The sequence below is a fragment of the Centrocercus urophasianus genome, unplaced genomic scaffold (genome assembly GCF_019232065.1).
Source record: "Centrocercus urophasianus isolate 14NV4802_14NV808 unplaced genomic scaffold, USGS_Curo_1.0 seq_14, whole genome shotgun sequence".
In the NCBI taxonomy this organism is placed as follows: domain Eukaryota; kingdom Metazoa; phylum Chordata; class Aves; order Galliformes; family Phasianidae; genus Centrocercus; species Centrocercus urophasianus.
The window spans coordinates 39067635-39081861 of NW_024884586.1; the positions used below are offsets into that span (position 1 = coordinate 39067635).

The 14227-nt window shown below is 35.5% G+C and overlaps 1 protein-coding gene across 5 annotated transcripts in view; it reads right to left on the minus strand.

Moving 5' to 3' along the window:
* DICER1 (dicer 1, ribonuclease III) overlaps positions 1-14227 on the minus strand; it is a 65387-nt gene that overhangs the window by 38408 nt on the left and 12752 nt on the right. For 4 of the 5 annotated variants that reach the window (XM_042813491.1, XM_042813490.1, XM_042813489.1 and 1 more), the window contains exons 2-5: positions 9228-9293; positions 8282-8382; positions 1349-1541; positions 341-503 (exon numbers count right to left, since the gene is read on the minus strand). In XM_042813491.1, the coding sequence (XP_042669425.1) occupies positions 341-503; positions 1349-1492 (307 nt within the window). In that variant the 5' untranslated portion in view covers positions 1493-1541; positions 8282-8382; positions 9228-9293. The remainder of the gene's footprint in view (positions 1-340; positions 504-1348; positions 1542-8281; positions 8383-9227; positions 9294-14227) is intronic. The other variant, XM_042813492.1, reaches the window with a different exon arrangement.

The window sequence follows — 14227 nt, forward strand, 5'->3', positions numbered from 1 at the left end:
TACAATCTTCAGATTAGGCTAATCTTAAACTGGGGTACATGGCAACCTACCTCCATACAAAACTACAGTTAGGAAATAAACTGCCAACTGCACAGCAATTCTGATTTAATGCTTTTATTTTAAATCAGGAAATAAAAGATACCAGAGATAAAGAGATTGTATTGAGTGTACAATCAGCAAAACGGGAAAGGTGTCACATTCTTTGATCAGTTTATTATTCCTGCTGTTAAGGGCTTCAGCCAAAATTTTCTCCCAAATTTGTTTTCACACAACTTCTATTAAGGAGTTGTCCCATGACAACAGAACTAGCATATTCAGCAACTTAGTATATTTTTCTTACCTGAGTTGACCAAGAACACAGTTCTTTTTCCATTTTTGTTGAAATCCCCTCTGATCTGATAGGACAGCTCTTTAGTGAGTAGTACTGCAATAAAAGTCTTCCCTGAGCCAGTGTTTAAACAGACTATTGTATTATGATCCAAAGCTGCTTCAAGCAGTTCAACCTAGGTTTAAGAACAACAACACTCTTATTTGCAGCAAAGTGGATAAAATTTGACAAAAAAATAACAATACAGGTGGTAAACAAACTACAGACAGGTCAACATGACTTGCAGAACTCTTTCCAATGCCAAAGAACCAACACTATTCTTTCATAACAAAGGTACAGTCACCCACCCAAAAAATATGAATGCACACTGTACAGTTTATCTTCTAAAACCAAATTTCTCCTCAAAACTATTTGAAGCTACATGCTAGAGCTTTTCAGTCTAATTCTATGTATTAGTTCAGCCAAATACACAAGTACATTACGCAAGGTGATAGAACCCCTTTTCAGTAATATCAACCAAATTCTAGCTTTCAGGCATCTCTGCAGGGCACACAGAGAACTGAAATTCCAGAATTCAGGAATAGCTTCTGTAACAAAATGAAAATCAGAGTACCCTGACAGAGTTTCTGACATTACTAAGCTACTTTCACCAGTGTGCATATCAAAATCAAGTCTGGAGATGTGTCTGTAAGCGTATGATCAAGTTGCACAACGCCAAGATTTGGGTATTTATCCCTAATAACACCCTGCAAAGAGCAAGAGAATATTCAGCTTAAAATTTTGATTCATAAAAGCAAATTGAGAAGGGACAATAGGAATTATCACAAAAGCAGAACACATCCTAGCTAGTAAAAAAAGGGACAACTATGTCCCAACAGGTTGAGCTGTAAGAAACACATGCCTGGACTATGTACAACTGTAGACTTTTCCCATCTGCTCCGCTTTTTTTTCCTATTAAATTCATATATTTATTTTCACTAATATAGTAATGTTATTAAAAAAAAGTATTATCACTAGTACCTGATATTTTCTTGGCGTGTAAATGTTATCATGAATTGCTTCTTGTTGCCATGGTAGTCCAAAAAATGGACCCATTGGGGAGGAAGCAGGGGTCATGAGCTGCAGTCCCGCCATGCTGAGGGATTGCAAAGCAGGGCTTTTCATTCATTCATCCAGTGTTTCTGTCATTGCGTTTTTGTTCCAGCACAGCCTACTATGGAAGAAAGCAAAACTGTATTAGATACAGTTATAATATGAAGGAAAAAATAAAACAAAAGAATCTAAGGATACATAATTCTACTTTATTTTTACTTCCAGTAAGAGCTACAATCTCATTACTTTCAGCAGAACACTTCAATTTTGCACTTAAAGAACTTTCCCACTTCAAGAGGTGTATTTAACAAAGTTACTACAACAACAAAAAAAAAGCTGCTTTATGGGCAAAGCTGACTTTAGGCACTTGGGACACTTCAGGATAAAGTTCCCCTTGCATTCTAACAAATCTCCTTTTAAAGTTTATTGAATAACAAATTGAAAATATAAAGCTGCTTTAACTTCAGGAAAGAAAAAAGATTTTCAAGATCAGAGGTAACAAGCAAATCTACCACATTTTGCATTTTCAAGTAAGTCTTATAACCAAAGATTTGCATACACATAAACGCACAGAATAGGGACTTCATTCTAACCAAAAGCAAAAAGAACAGGAGCTTCATAAGAACATGTTGTCAATGAAACAGATAACTTTATCAGAATTGGTAGAAGAATAAGCAGAAATTTAATAAATAATTACAGATGATGACCATAAGTGCTAATGGAAAATGGGTCCCTTGCCAGATAAACCACCAGTTTCCAGAAAGATACTCTAAGTCACAGTTTGATGACAATTATGTACTAGAAAACAGCTTCCTATTGGAGGTCTACGATGTTCTCATCACTGGCTATTTTAGAAATGCTTCATATTTTTCAGGAATTATCAACATGTAATCAATTTTTTTCCTATAGAACTGAATGAATTATAACCTTATTGTACAGAAATGTTCCTACTGTTCTATACTATAGGAAAATTAACTTTTGCAGTTGTGCACTGGGAAAGAATTTTGAGACCACTATAAGAAGCTATCACTGTTTTGAAGACAAACATTCAGAAAAATGCTAAGTGAAAGAGGGTAAACTTCACCTTTGGCTCAGCAATCACCACTCTTCCTTCTCTATTAAAAAAAAATTCTTCACCAAAAGGATTGCATTAATATTGCAGGAATATAGTCTTATATTTTAATTTCAGCTACAGAGAAACTGTCAGGGTGAGAAGATACCAGAAAGAAGAAATGTATTCAAAAGTTTAAGAAAAAGCATGTAGTTTCTAAAGGATGTACTAAAGAACGCTTTTGAGATTCTAGCCAATTTCTCCAGTTACTTTTGGAAGAACCTCCAAACATGCAAATTTTACAAGTACTTCTTATTTACTTTCTCAATTCTGGAATTTAAGTTATTGTTTCAGCCTGAGTTCCTTTAGATTCTTTAAATCAAAAGAAAAAAAAAAAAAAAAAAGACAGATATTGCTTTGTTTAGCTGCAAATACAAAACAACACAGGCTATCACATCATAAAATCAGAAATACATCATTTTTCATTTCAGATGTAATATAAGAGTCCTGGAGATTCTAAAATTGCTTTTATACATTTCAAACTGCATACAAGAACACACAGGTTCTGTTCTAACAATCAAACTAGTAACTCTACACACTTTCTAAATCCAGTCAGACCAGAAAATGTTTTGGTTGATTCCTCATTTGGAACAACCAGTCCTACGGCTGTTCTTTCACTGAAGTTTCCATAGCACTATGTCAAGTAAAACAAGTAGTTAAAAAAAAAAAAAGTGCATGTGCTATGTACAGTTGTGTGTAGTAAAGGTGGTAATTCTTGACATTCTGATCTAAGTGTTTGCACATCATATGTACTCACGTTAATCATTATGTAATTAATACAATTATATCAGTCCCACATGAGGACTGCATTGGGATATAATCATTTTCAGCCACTGACAGAAAGCACCTGGGCACTATCAAAGAGTGGTGAGGTACTGGAACAGGCTGCCCAGAGAGGTTGTGGATGCCCCATCCATGGAGGTGTTCAAGGCCAGGTTGGATGGGCCCTGGGCAGCCTGGTCTGGTATTAAATGGAGAGGTTGGTGGCCCTGCCAGTGGCAGGGGAGTTGGAGATTCATGATCCCTGAGGTCCTTTCCAACCCTGTGATTCTGTGAACAGGCTGCTTAAGTGCATGACAGTCAGAGAGACTATTGAAAGTTTCTCTCCCTCACACAAGGTAACAGATAAGGCTCTGCTCTAATATCTCTAGATTCTTTATAATCAAATCAGTGCCATGCTATTTGGAAACACACAGATTCCTTTGGAGAACATAGAAATCTTCCACATGACGACAACATTTCACTGAAATTGCCTCGGCACTTTTCCTACTTATATACAGCAATTCATGTGGAAGGATAGTTTTTGTTATTGTTTATTTTTTTTCCTATTTGACTGTTTTTAAAGGAAACCTGGTCACAGCCATTATAGTTGCTCAAGGCTGGGATGGACCAGGTAAAGTATAATACGTATTATGTTTCTAAGGGTAACCGCCCAATCATTCTTATATTTATGCCCAGTCACTTCAATTTTATAGAGCACTTTGGATCATCACTGCCTTTTCTGTTATTCCACTTAAGTTTTTCTTTTCCACACCATAAACATAACTTCACGAACAAACACAAGCTTATTCTGAGACTATCTCCGTCACAACCAAATGCATGACCTACCATTCACAAAGAAGCTTACATTCTTTTCTACATATGACTCCATGACAATGATAGTAGGCTTAGCTACCTCACCGTAAGGAGCACAGAGATTCACTTACACCCAGGTTCAGCTTGCTTTGGAAGATCCTGTGAAACATCACACATTCTAAGCCACAGATTTGTTTTCTGTCTATCTTCATGAAAGGCCTGCCATCAAGTATTATCATCTCACAGAGTTTAAAAAAAAAAAAGTATACTCAAAGAAAAGTTCGCAATTTTTTTTTTTTTTTGAAGTGTGAAGGAATAAACTTAATAACTTGAAAAATAATGAGAAATAAAACAGCGTTTTGTAGGGCAGTAAGACTATTGTTAACTGTGGAACAAGCTGACAAAAAAAAAAAAAAAACCAATGGCATTTAGCTCTCATGGATTGCACGATGAATTAGCAAAACAACACAACGAGACTCTCATGAGGCAGAGGACAGTTGAAATAGCTTACACTCTCTGTCCATGTATAATGACCGAGGTAAGAAGTCCACCTAACCAAACTTTCAGTGCTACTTCCTGCTGTGCTGAGGAGTCCCCTATTCCTGGCATTCATTTGTATTATTTCTATTGTAAGTATATAAGACTCCACAAGATCAATGTCAACATTATTATGGGAATAAGCCACAATAATGAAGTAATTATATATTTAGTCCATATTTCAATTGCAAGGAAAAATATCAAGTTCTGTTCTGAAACAAAAGAATAGCAGTGCAAGACCATCTAGAAATAAAAAGGGGGCAAAGAAAACACATCTACTTGAAGAACAGGCTTTAAATTGGAAACAGTCGAGATATAAAGTGCATGCTTTCAGAAGTTGTGGACAGAAGTTAACTGAACCCTGTAACTAGCTAAGTGGGAAGCAGAAAAAAAAAAGTAGTCCTGCTCTGCCAGTGTGAATAACAAAGATACCTGCCATGATGTTCAAACCTTTACCCACTGTGTCATTTTGGATATTGATAGTCAGAAAATGAGAACTTGCTGAAAACAAATTTGGAAGGAAAGATATAAGAAACAGAAGTCCTGCTTCCTGTGGCTCTACACTGAGTTACGAGAAAGGGGACAAAGGACTGGCCACAGTACTGGGCCTTATCTGTTCTAATAACATAACTCAAAAAAGTTCAAATTGTAGCCACTGACTTCAAACGTTTAACAGCAAAATGCACATCTTGATGACCTTACTTTAATGCCTGTTCATGTCAACACATATTGAACTGCAAGCTTCAGTTAAACCTAAAGCCTTATTCTATAATTTAAAGTCATATTTCAAAAAGATACAAGGTTGGGATTTAAAATTTAATAGAAGCTTCTTTCAGACTAGAATAATTCTGGAAGAGTGCTGCAGGTTTTTTCAGCCACAGGACCATACTAAGTTAAAATAGGCCTTCGGTGCACAAAAAAATGTCAGGTTTCACCACACTAAGGAACATGAGCCAAACCAAGTAGGTCACTCACCTGAAATAGGACATCCTGGATCTAACCCAGCTCCAAGGGCTGTTAAAAACTTTACTGAATGATACTCTAAAGTAAGCAGAGAAGAGACTAGAGTTCTTGGAACACATCTTTGGGTTTTTAACTGCTACCTGCATGCTTAATAAGTATTGATAGCAAGTTACTGCAAACTATACCTCCTATCAACAACTACAAAAAGTTACCGGCAAATGTAATATATTTCCTCTGCTTTCTTCAAAGTCTCTAACTGTGATGCCTGAGTTTCTGTCTGGTACAGTCTTAATGATACCAGAACTATTTCTCATGCTGCAGGTTCTAATCTTTGCCTAGGAATTTCTATTTTGTTCTCTAAAATCCCTGTTGGCATAAGAAGAGAGAAATTAGCCTCTGAAAAGATGGAAAAATCACTTGAAAGTAAACAAACCATGATCCATTCATGAAAGTAGGAATCAAAAGCTGCTGCTTGAATATTCTCCCACACGAACACCTGAAGAGTCATGCCAACTACAACATGTAATATTAATCTGTTCAAAGAACTAACACAAAATTATTTCCTGGGTAACAGATGTACAAATAAAAAGAAAATTATAAAATATTACATGAACAAAAACAGAGTAGAAGATCAATATAAACGTTATTTAAAGAAAATGGAAAATATTAACTGAGTGTTTCATAGATACTGAAAACTTTTGCAGTAAAGTGACTTCTACATACATTTTAAGCATTCAGTGCCAGGAAATGTATTTTCACCTTCATTTGAGAAAACAAAAACAAAAACAAACAAACAAACAAACAAAAATAACAAAAAAACACAATTCCCATATTTTCTGGTTTGTAAAACAGCATTAGGAGAATATTTTCCTAAGTTTCTGAAGAATATAATTTGGCTCAGAGGTTTAAACTAAGAAAATACCATGAAACAATAGTATTAAAGAGGATGAATCAACTTATTTTTACATCATGCTACCTTTAACATATTTTAATGTACACAGTGCAACTGCACAGAACTCTGTTATCCTTCAAATACCTCCAGCAGATGCACTGTCTTAACAAGTTGTGCTGTCCTACAACAGTCTTCGAAAAGAAATAAATTCAGATCCATTTATTTCAAGTGCTAACAGAATGTATAAATACTTGGAAAGCTTAGTTGCAAGAATTCCTCAAGAACCAGCTTCTCTGGTCTCCCTAGCACAATCAATTAACTGTGAATGTTCATCTTCAATTAGATGCTATTTGTTGAAATTTTATAAATAACCCAACAGTATAACCAGAGCATTGGTCTCTAACAGCACAAGGGAAAGAAGTTGTTTGTTCTTTCCCTTGTGTTTGTTGTTCAGAAAAGTTTAATCAGAGAGCTTACTATGATGAGGATTACACTGAGGCTCTGTGATTCTGTATTAGAAGGAACTGCTTCTGAAGCACTTCTCTGTGCAATATAGAACAGTTAACAGTTGGAATGCTTGCCAGACTCCTCCTAAATTTCTGGCAGTAGAACAGAAATGAAGTATAGAGTCAGATAAATGCACAACCCCTAAAGTCCTCCAAGTGTTCCATCACAGGTATGGACAAACTTGGCTTTGAAGTGAATGTCTAATAAGCAGTTTCTGTTGCTGCAGAGCTAAGCTAACTGCATCAGCAGGACACTGTTCATATCAAAATTATGCTGCCGTACATTGCAAATAACTCTTAAAGCATTTATCAGCATAATATGCTTGGAATATAAGCTATTTGCCAGTGCAGAAATAAAATGAGAAAATGAAAATACATGTTTTCTAGCACATCTGTACTCACATCAGTACACAAGGCATTCAGAATAAACAAATGGAAAGAAGATGCTTATTCTTTGTCAAATACAAACATACAGATAGTGGAACAAACTATTTAATCTTTTACAAAGACATGTATAAAGCCCAGTACAGCAGGTCTAACTATGCAGGTGCTGAACTGCTGAAATGCTGATTCCCTCACTTTCAGCCCCTTAACACAGAGTGCAACAGAAAATAAACTTTAAGTACATGATATCTGAAATGCAAGGGAAGGAGAGGACCGATGAAACTAGATACATGTCTGCCCTCTCTTTGACAAAGCTCTCAATTTTTACTGTACGCAATTTTATCAGGCAGTCCCTTTCCTGTTTTGCTTGACTCATAATTCAAACTGAAGTATATTGCTGAGACTAAGACCGCAACAACTCACCTGCCATTCACTTCAAAACAATAACTTTTTATCTCCTTCTATCTAAAACAAATTCAATTCTAATTCTAACACTACACATCTTCCTACTTCCCACTTCTTAAAAATTGATTTTATTTCATCTATAAAACCACATTTCATTGCAAAATCCACAAGAAATATTTAAACACTACATTCACTTTCTAAAAATGTCAAAAAAATGATATTCAGTTTCACAAGAAATATCAAGGCTTGCATTTCACAGCAAATACCTTTTTTCTTTATGCCACTGCTTTATCTGACCATCTACGGATAAAATAGATTAGCTATTTTCATTATTCTTATTCTTTCCAAAGAAATTCGGGGTAAAACTCTGCAGTCTCACTTACTTTATGGTGACTTGGTGGTCCAGAAGGAGTTTTATGTATTAGATAGAATATAGCAAAATGATACATAAAAATCTGTTTCTCCCATACTACAAAGCATGCACTTACCGTTTTAATCTCTGCAGCCTCTGTGCTTATGCTTTCCAAACTGCATTTTGACATCATGATATCAGCTTGTAGGTTAATCACATAATTTGCAAGCTTCGGCTCTGAAAAGCGAGAAGAAAAAAGACCTCTGAACTATAAAAATTATTTTAAAAGGAAACTATGATATCAAGGTTAATTGTGGAAATTCACTTGCTTATAAACATTTTATGGCATGTCAATACCACACTATAACTGGCTGAGAGAAAACGAAATATAAATCCTCTCTGAACCCATATTATTTTGATTTAGTAGTAGAAACAAAACTACAAGCAATTTAAAAGCTAATTTTTGATAGATTAAATATGCAAGGAATTAATGCATCCCTAATCCTATTCATATTAGTAATTATATGAAATACACTAGTAATGTGTTATGACATTTTTCAAATAAACAATGATTTTTCCATGCACAATTCATTTAAGAGTTAGAATGAATGCTTTTAATGTTTTCTACTGTATCATACTTTCAAATCATAATACAGTAAACTGATCACAAAGAGAAAACATTAGTTTCTAAGCACATCAGCATATGTATATTTTATTAGTAGTACTATTACCATGCAATTCACATTAATTCCTACAAAAACACATTTAACTATTCACGTAAATCTAGCAGTCATTCAAGACAATTTCATATGTTAACAGAACTACAACAAAAACACAAACGTTGTAGATCTACAAAACATCTACAGTATTCTCAAAGCTTGAAAGCATAAAATTAACATGATACATTTATCTCAAGTATTAGTTTTGCTATATCTAAAAAGATTTGAAGTCATTTTTTCTTTTAAATCAATACTGAAAACTTAAATGCAAAATTAATCTTGACAAAAATTTCTTCTCCAATCAATTCCATAAAGTTAATAAGAAGGACACTCCCAAGATTACTTCAGTATGTTCATTTTTACCTCAAATACTGATGCTGAGCTTTTCCAGAGTTTCCAAGCCTGTAATTTTGTTTCACCCTAGGTAACCTAGAAGGCAATATAAAAAGAGAGCATTTTAACATGAACTGCCATAAAAATCAATTGTGCCATGTGGTAGTCTGCTTTCTTGCATTTTAATATTTAGCTCTGTAGCAACAGCACATGGTCCTTCAAAATCTAATTATCATCTGTCCTTTTTTGGCTGGGGATACAGACAGTCAGCATCTGAAAGCCATAAGTGCTCTGGAGATATTTGCATATTTTCTGTTTTATCTGCTGAAGTAATTGCCAACTGAGTACAACTAGATTTACAATTTTCCTCCCCTGTGCTCCCTCCACACAGCTTTCACCTAATGCTATGATGAAGTCTTAAAGAAACTTACCATCCAATACAAAGCCAGAAGAATGGACTTGGTTTGAAAGAGTAAAATAAACTGGTTTTGCTTTAATTTACAACAAAAATGTGTGGGAACTGCATGCAGAAAATCTGGTGAGTACTGTGCTAATGTACAAAATAGACCTACTCAAATCTTACTCCCAGAGCTACTTTTCAAATTCATGTTTGCAATGCACACATGCACCCTTTTTCAGCACAAAACACAGAAAATTACCAGTAAGGTGCAGTGAGTTGAACGAATTTGTAACAGTGGATTCCTGTTACGTACAGGTTAATAGTTTATCTATTGGCTCTACATCATCAACCAGAAGAAAGCAGCCTAGCAAATGAAAGTCTTCTCTTTTGAAGCAGAGGTGCAGAAATATACCACACTCTGTATTATCTCTTTCAGCTTCTCTTGCTATTACAGCATTTAGTCACCCTACCATGTAAAAGACACAAAAAGAAAAAAAAAGGCTCAATTACTTGTCAAGAAAGCTCATCATCCCCTAATGCCTCACACAGCAAATACACGTTATTCCATAATTGTAAGCAGAAAATGGTAAGCAGAAAGCAAACAAATCGGTAGGTTCAGATTTGGGAGAACCGAAAGGAGAACGTAATTCCCCACCAACCCCAACAATTTCCTCTGGCACATCAAAGCTGTAACACAGAAGTCGGCAGCTTCAATCGATCCGCAGACATGAATTACAGTAGCCCTTTTAATGCCGAAGCTAACATATAACCAGACAGGCCACATTCCTGAGATGCAGTCAAGTTCTCCTACAAAACAGCAGCTCCCTCCATTAGCATCTCAATGGCGCTGATGCCCGCACCCAGACAAAGCCCGGTGCGCCGAGGCAGCGGCCCTGTCTGCTGCTGCAGGGCTCCCAGCCCCACTGAGGAAACGCTTCGGGCTTACCAGAGAATTTTAATAAACATCAGGGTCTGATCTGGTAATACTTTACAACAAAAAAAATAAAGTTACATAAATGCTTTATATGCAGATAAACATAGAGAGGTGTCAATCATAAAACTGACAAGAGGTATAATATTTTACTCTACAGTGACTAAAGATCCTGTTTAAAAAAGCAGAGCGACTTATTTTAAAATGACTCTGACATCACTAAGCACACTCCAGAAGTGAAAATCAACAGAACAAATTTTTTTCTTTTAAAAAAAGCTTCCTATTAAGAGCTTAATGTTCACATATTTTATATAATGATGGAAGAGGAGAGTTCCAAGCGTAGTATTTGGATTGTCCAACTAGCCACACTGCAAAAGCCTTAAACACTCAATGAACAAAGCAGCACTGTTCAAACAAACAAATAAAAAACCCAACAGTCAAGTCCTATAAGGACCTCAAGAAAAGCATGCAAGGACAATGTGACTCTGCAGATCTCAGTGCCCCGGCAATCTGCCAGTAACTAACAGGCACCCCTGCAGACCTCAGACAAGATCTTTGAATACTGTGGCTGTTTGCTACTTTGACTTTTGAGAACACCAAAAAATAAGTCTACGAATACATCAGAAAGTATACGAAAGAATACATCAACATGATTTTTATTTTCTTCTCACCATCGTTTCGTAATTTGGTGTTAGGAAATAATCAGGTTAATGCAATAGCTAACCATTGATATTAAGGAAAATAACATGACTGCTGGGAAGAAGTGGGAATGAAGTTGACAGCAGTAGCACACGCACAACCTGTTACTTGGCTTCAGATCACCAAAGTTTTCTCCACCATTTATATTTTAAAATTAAACTATGACTATTCTCCCCATTCTAAAAATGATGTTAATACTTAATTAAACTTCACTCATGAATTGCTAGAAGACTGAAAATGAACTCCTATTTTGCAAGAAGATCTATGCAATTGGACTTTGAACCCACAAGAGTGATGGAGCGAATAATCTTCAAGCAAACAGAATAAATTTTAGTGCAAATCGAAGTCCTGCAGCATCAGAGAATATAAAGTAGAAACAGCCTTCGTGGTGGTGGTTCAGAGAAAGTCCTTCTGGCCCACCATCCTGCCTCTCCCTAATTACAGCTGCTTCAGGATTTTCAAAAGGGCAATTACAAAATGAGACTCACTCTTCCCTTCCACGTGTTATTCCAGCAAGCTTATTCCTAATATTTTTCTTTGGTTATCCTGTGCTACGAACAATAAAACAAGTTTGTACTGTGATTCCTAACTTCATACTACCTCAAGCTCACTCCAAAACAGAATACTCTCAACTTGACAAACCGAAGTCTTCTCCATGGAAGTCAGAGGAAAAAAAAAAATATATTAAGGACATGTCTTTAAATAAAGTCAACTAAAAGCCACAAACATCTAATAGATTTAGCAATTAAAATGAAATTATCCCATGTGATACTCAATTTGTTTTTTTTCGTTTTTTTTTTTTTTTTTTTCCCCAAGCTACTATTTGAAAATAAACCCACAGTTAAGCTTATAGATCCTAATTTATGTAGTTACCTGTATTATTACTACATCTGTACTAACAGAAAGGGTAGCTGAACATATTGATGATTTTTTTTAATCACTTGATCCTTTGATTGGGAAACAAATTGTTTTCTTGTAATTATTTAGTTTATCTAAAGGTTAACTTGAAGAAAGGAAGGCAATTAAGCAGACATTAGGGCAGGGATTTCTCCTTTCCCCCATCCAGAGGGGAACTGTGAGCTAAGTACAGTTCCAAATTACCAATTATTCTTGCTTATGGTAAATAAAAGCAGCAGCTGCCCTCTGAATATAACCCCATGTGGGGCTTTCAAGCTCGTTATTTGCATCAACACAAACCCTTCCTCTCCATGTGGCAAGCCAAGCTCCCACAGACAGAGGTGTTTGACAGTCCTCTGTTCTCCCTGTCACAGAATCCAAAGCCACAGTCCTATGATACAAGAGGTCTTCTCTAAAGGCATTAGTTTTATAAAGTAGCATCTAGTGGTACCTATGGATATCTGGGTTTTACATCATCCTCTAGAATTGTTACCAGTCTAAAATGAGAGTTCAAGTCTCCTAACTTTGCTCACACTATTAATTCATCTATCACTCAGCGCACACAGCAGGATTAATTAAAAAAATATGTATTATTAGTAGTAGTATTTGTAGCACAAATCAACTCATTCTAATACCTAATGTAACACTTGAAATATATAAGTATCATATATTGATTAGCACATCATTTAATTACATTTTGGACTTTGCAGTATTTAGTCCGTTTTCCTAAAAATAAAGGCTTCTCTCTAATCACTTGCATGTCTGTAAGTACTCCTTCCTGGCCACAGACTTGCAGCCACAGTGCTGGAATTTTCTTTTATGTGGAGGTGGGAGAGAAGCAATATTTTAAGCCCATAAATATATGTAATATATAGAGCACCTAATAATGCTCCCAAATTCAAAAGACATTCAAAGCTTCAGATGTCAGGGAACCCAAGCCCCAGTCAGACATTTATATGCCCAATTTCTTTATTTGTTTGGATTAAACAGCCTATGTAATAACATTTAAAGGGGTAGATGAAAATTCTCCATGGAATCTTAGCAGGGTTTCAATGGCCCTCACAAAAAGAACAGACTTTTTCATGTTAAAAGTCATGTCTGTTCATAAAAACAATCTGAATTAATTCCAAAATGGAAAAAAAAAAAAAAAATCATTTGAAAAGGAAATACTTCGTATTTTAACCTACACAGCTGGCTGACTGACTTACTGTGCACAGCATCAGAAAATAAAGGCCTTTATATTGAGCCATTTCTTGCCTGAAGAGCTGAGAATCATCTGGGTTAGCAATACTAATCTGATTAGTAAGAATCAAATCAAGTGCAGTGTGTTTGGCAGCGTTAATGGAATTAACACAAGAAAACTTGGCACAATATGAAGCACTTCTCAAAGAAAATTTAAAATATCTGGAATCTATAAGAATTAAGATAACTTAGCTTAATAACAGTTACTAAAAGCTTTCTGTCTGAGTCGGGTTGAAAAGAACCACAACTCTGAAGGCCAGACTTTAATACCCCTCTTAAGTACCAGGCACTGCCTAGAAACAGCCACTTAGATGACACATACCTAGATGGGTACAATGAACATCTCATTAAAAGATGCAGCATATTACAAGCACTGCTATTCTTTCTATATAAACACATGCATTTAAAAGTAGAACTTGAGCATTCTTTTACATTACTTAAACTAAGATTGTAAGACTTAAGCAAGTTACAATGAATTAGTGATTAGCTATTTTAATGCATCAATCTTCTCTTTTCATTGCTGTTCAGTAAAGTAGAAAAATTTGTGTAGTGCCTAGTGTCCAGAGCTAGTCAGAATTTAAAGTTACATTTTATCATTTTAAAGGTGAAAGTTTCAAACAGTGTTTTCACAACACAGGTTCTTTGTTGCACTGCTGGCTTTCAAATAACTGGCACCAAGATAATGAAAGCGATTCAGATATCTGAAAGAATTTGGGGGAAAAGGTGGCAGCATGAGAGCTAACATCCATATCGAAGTTAAAGTGACAAGATACATATAAGAGCAAGTGACACTTGTCTTGCATATTTTAAGTCCTGAACCAGAGATAATGAAAATCAGAATGGTTTGCAAATATTTGAGGA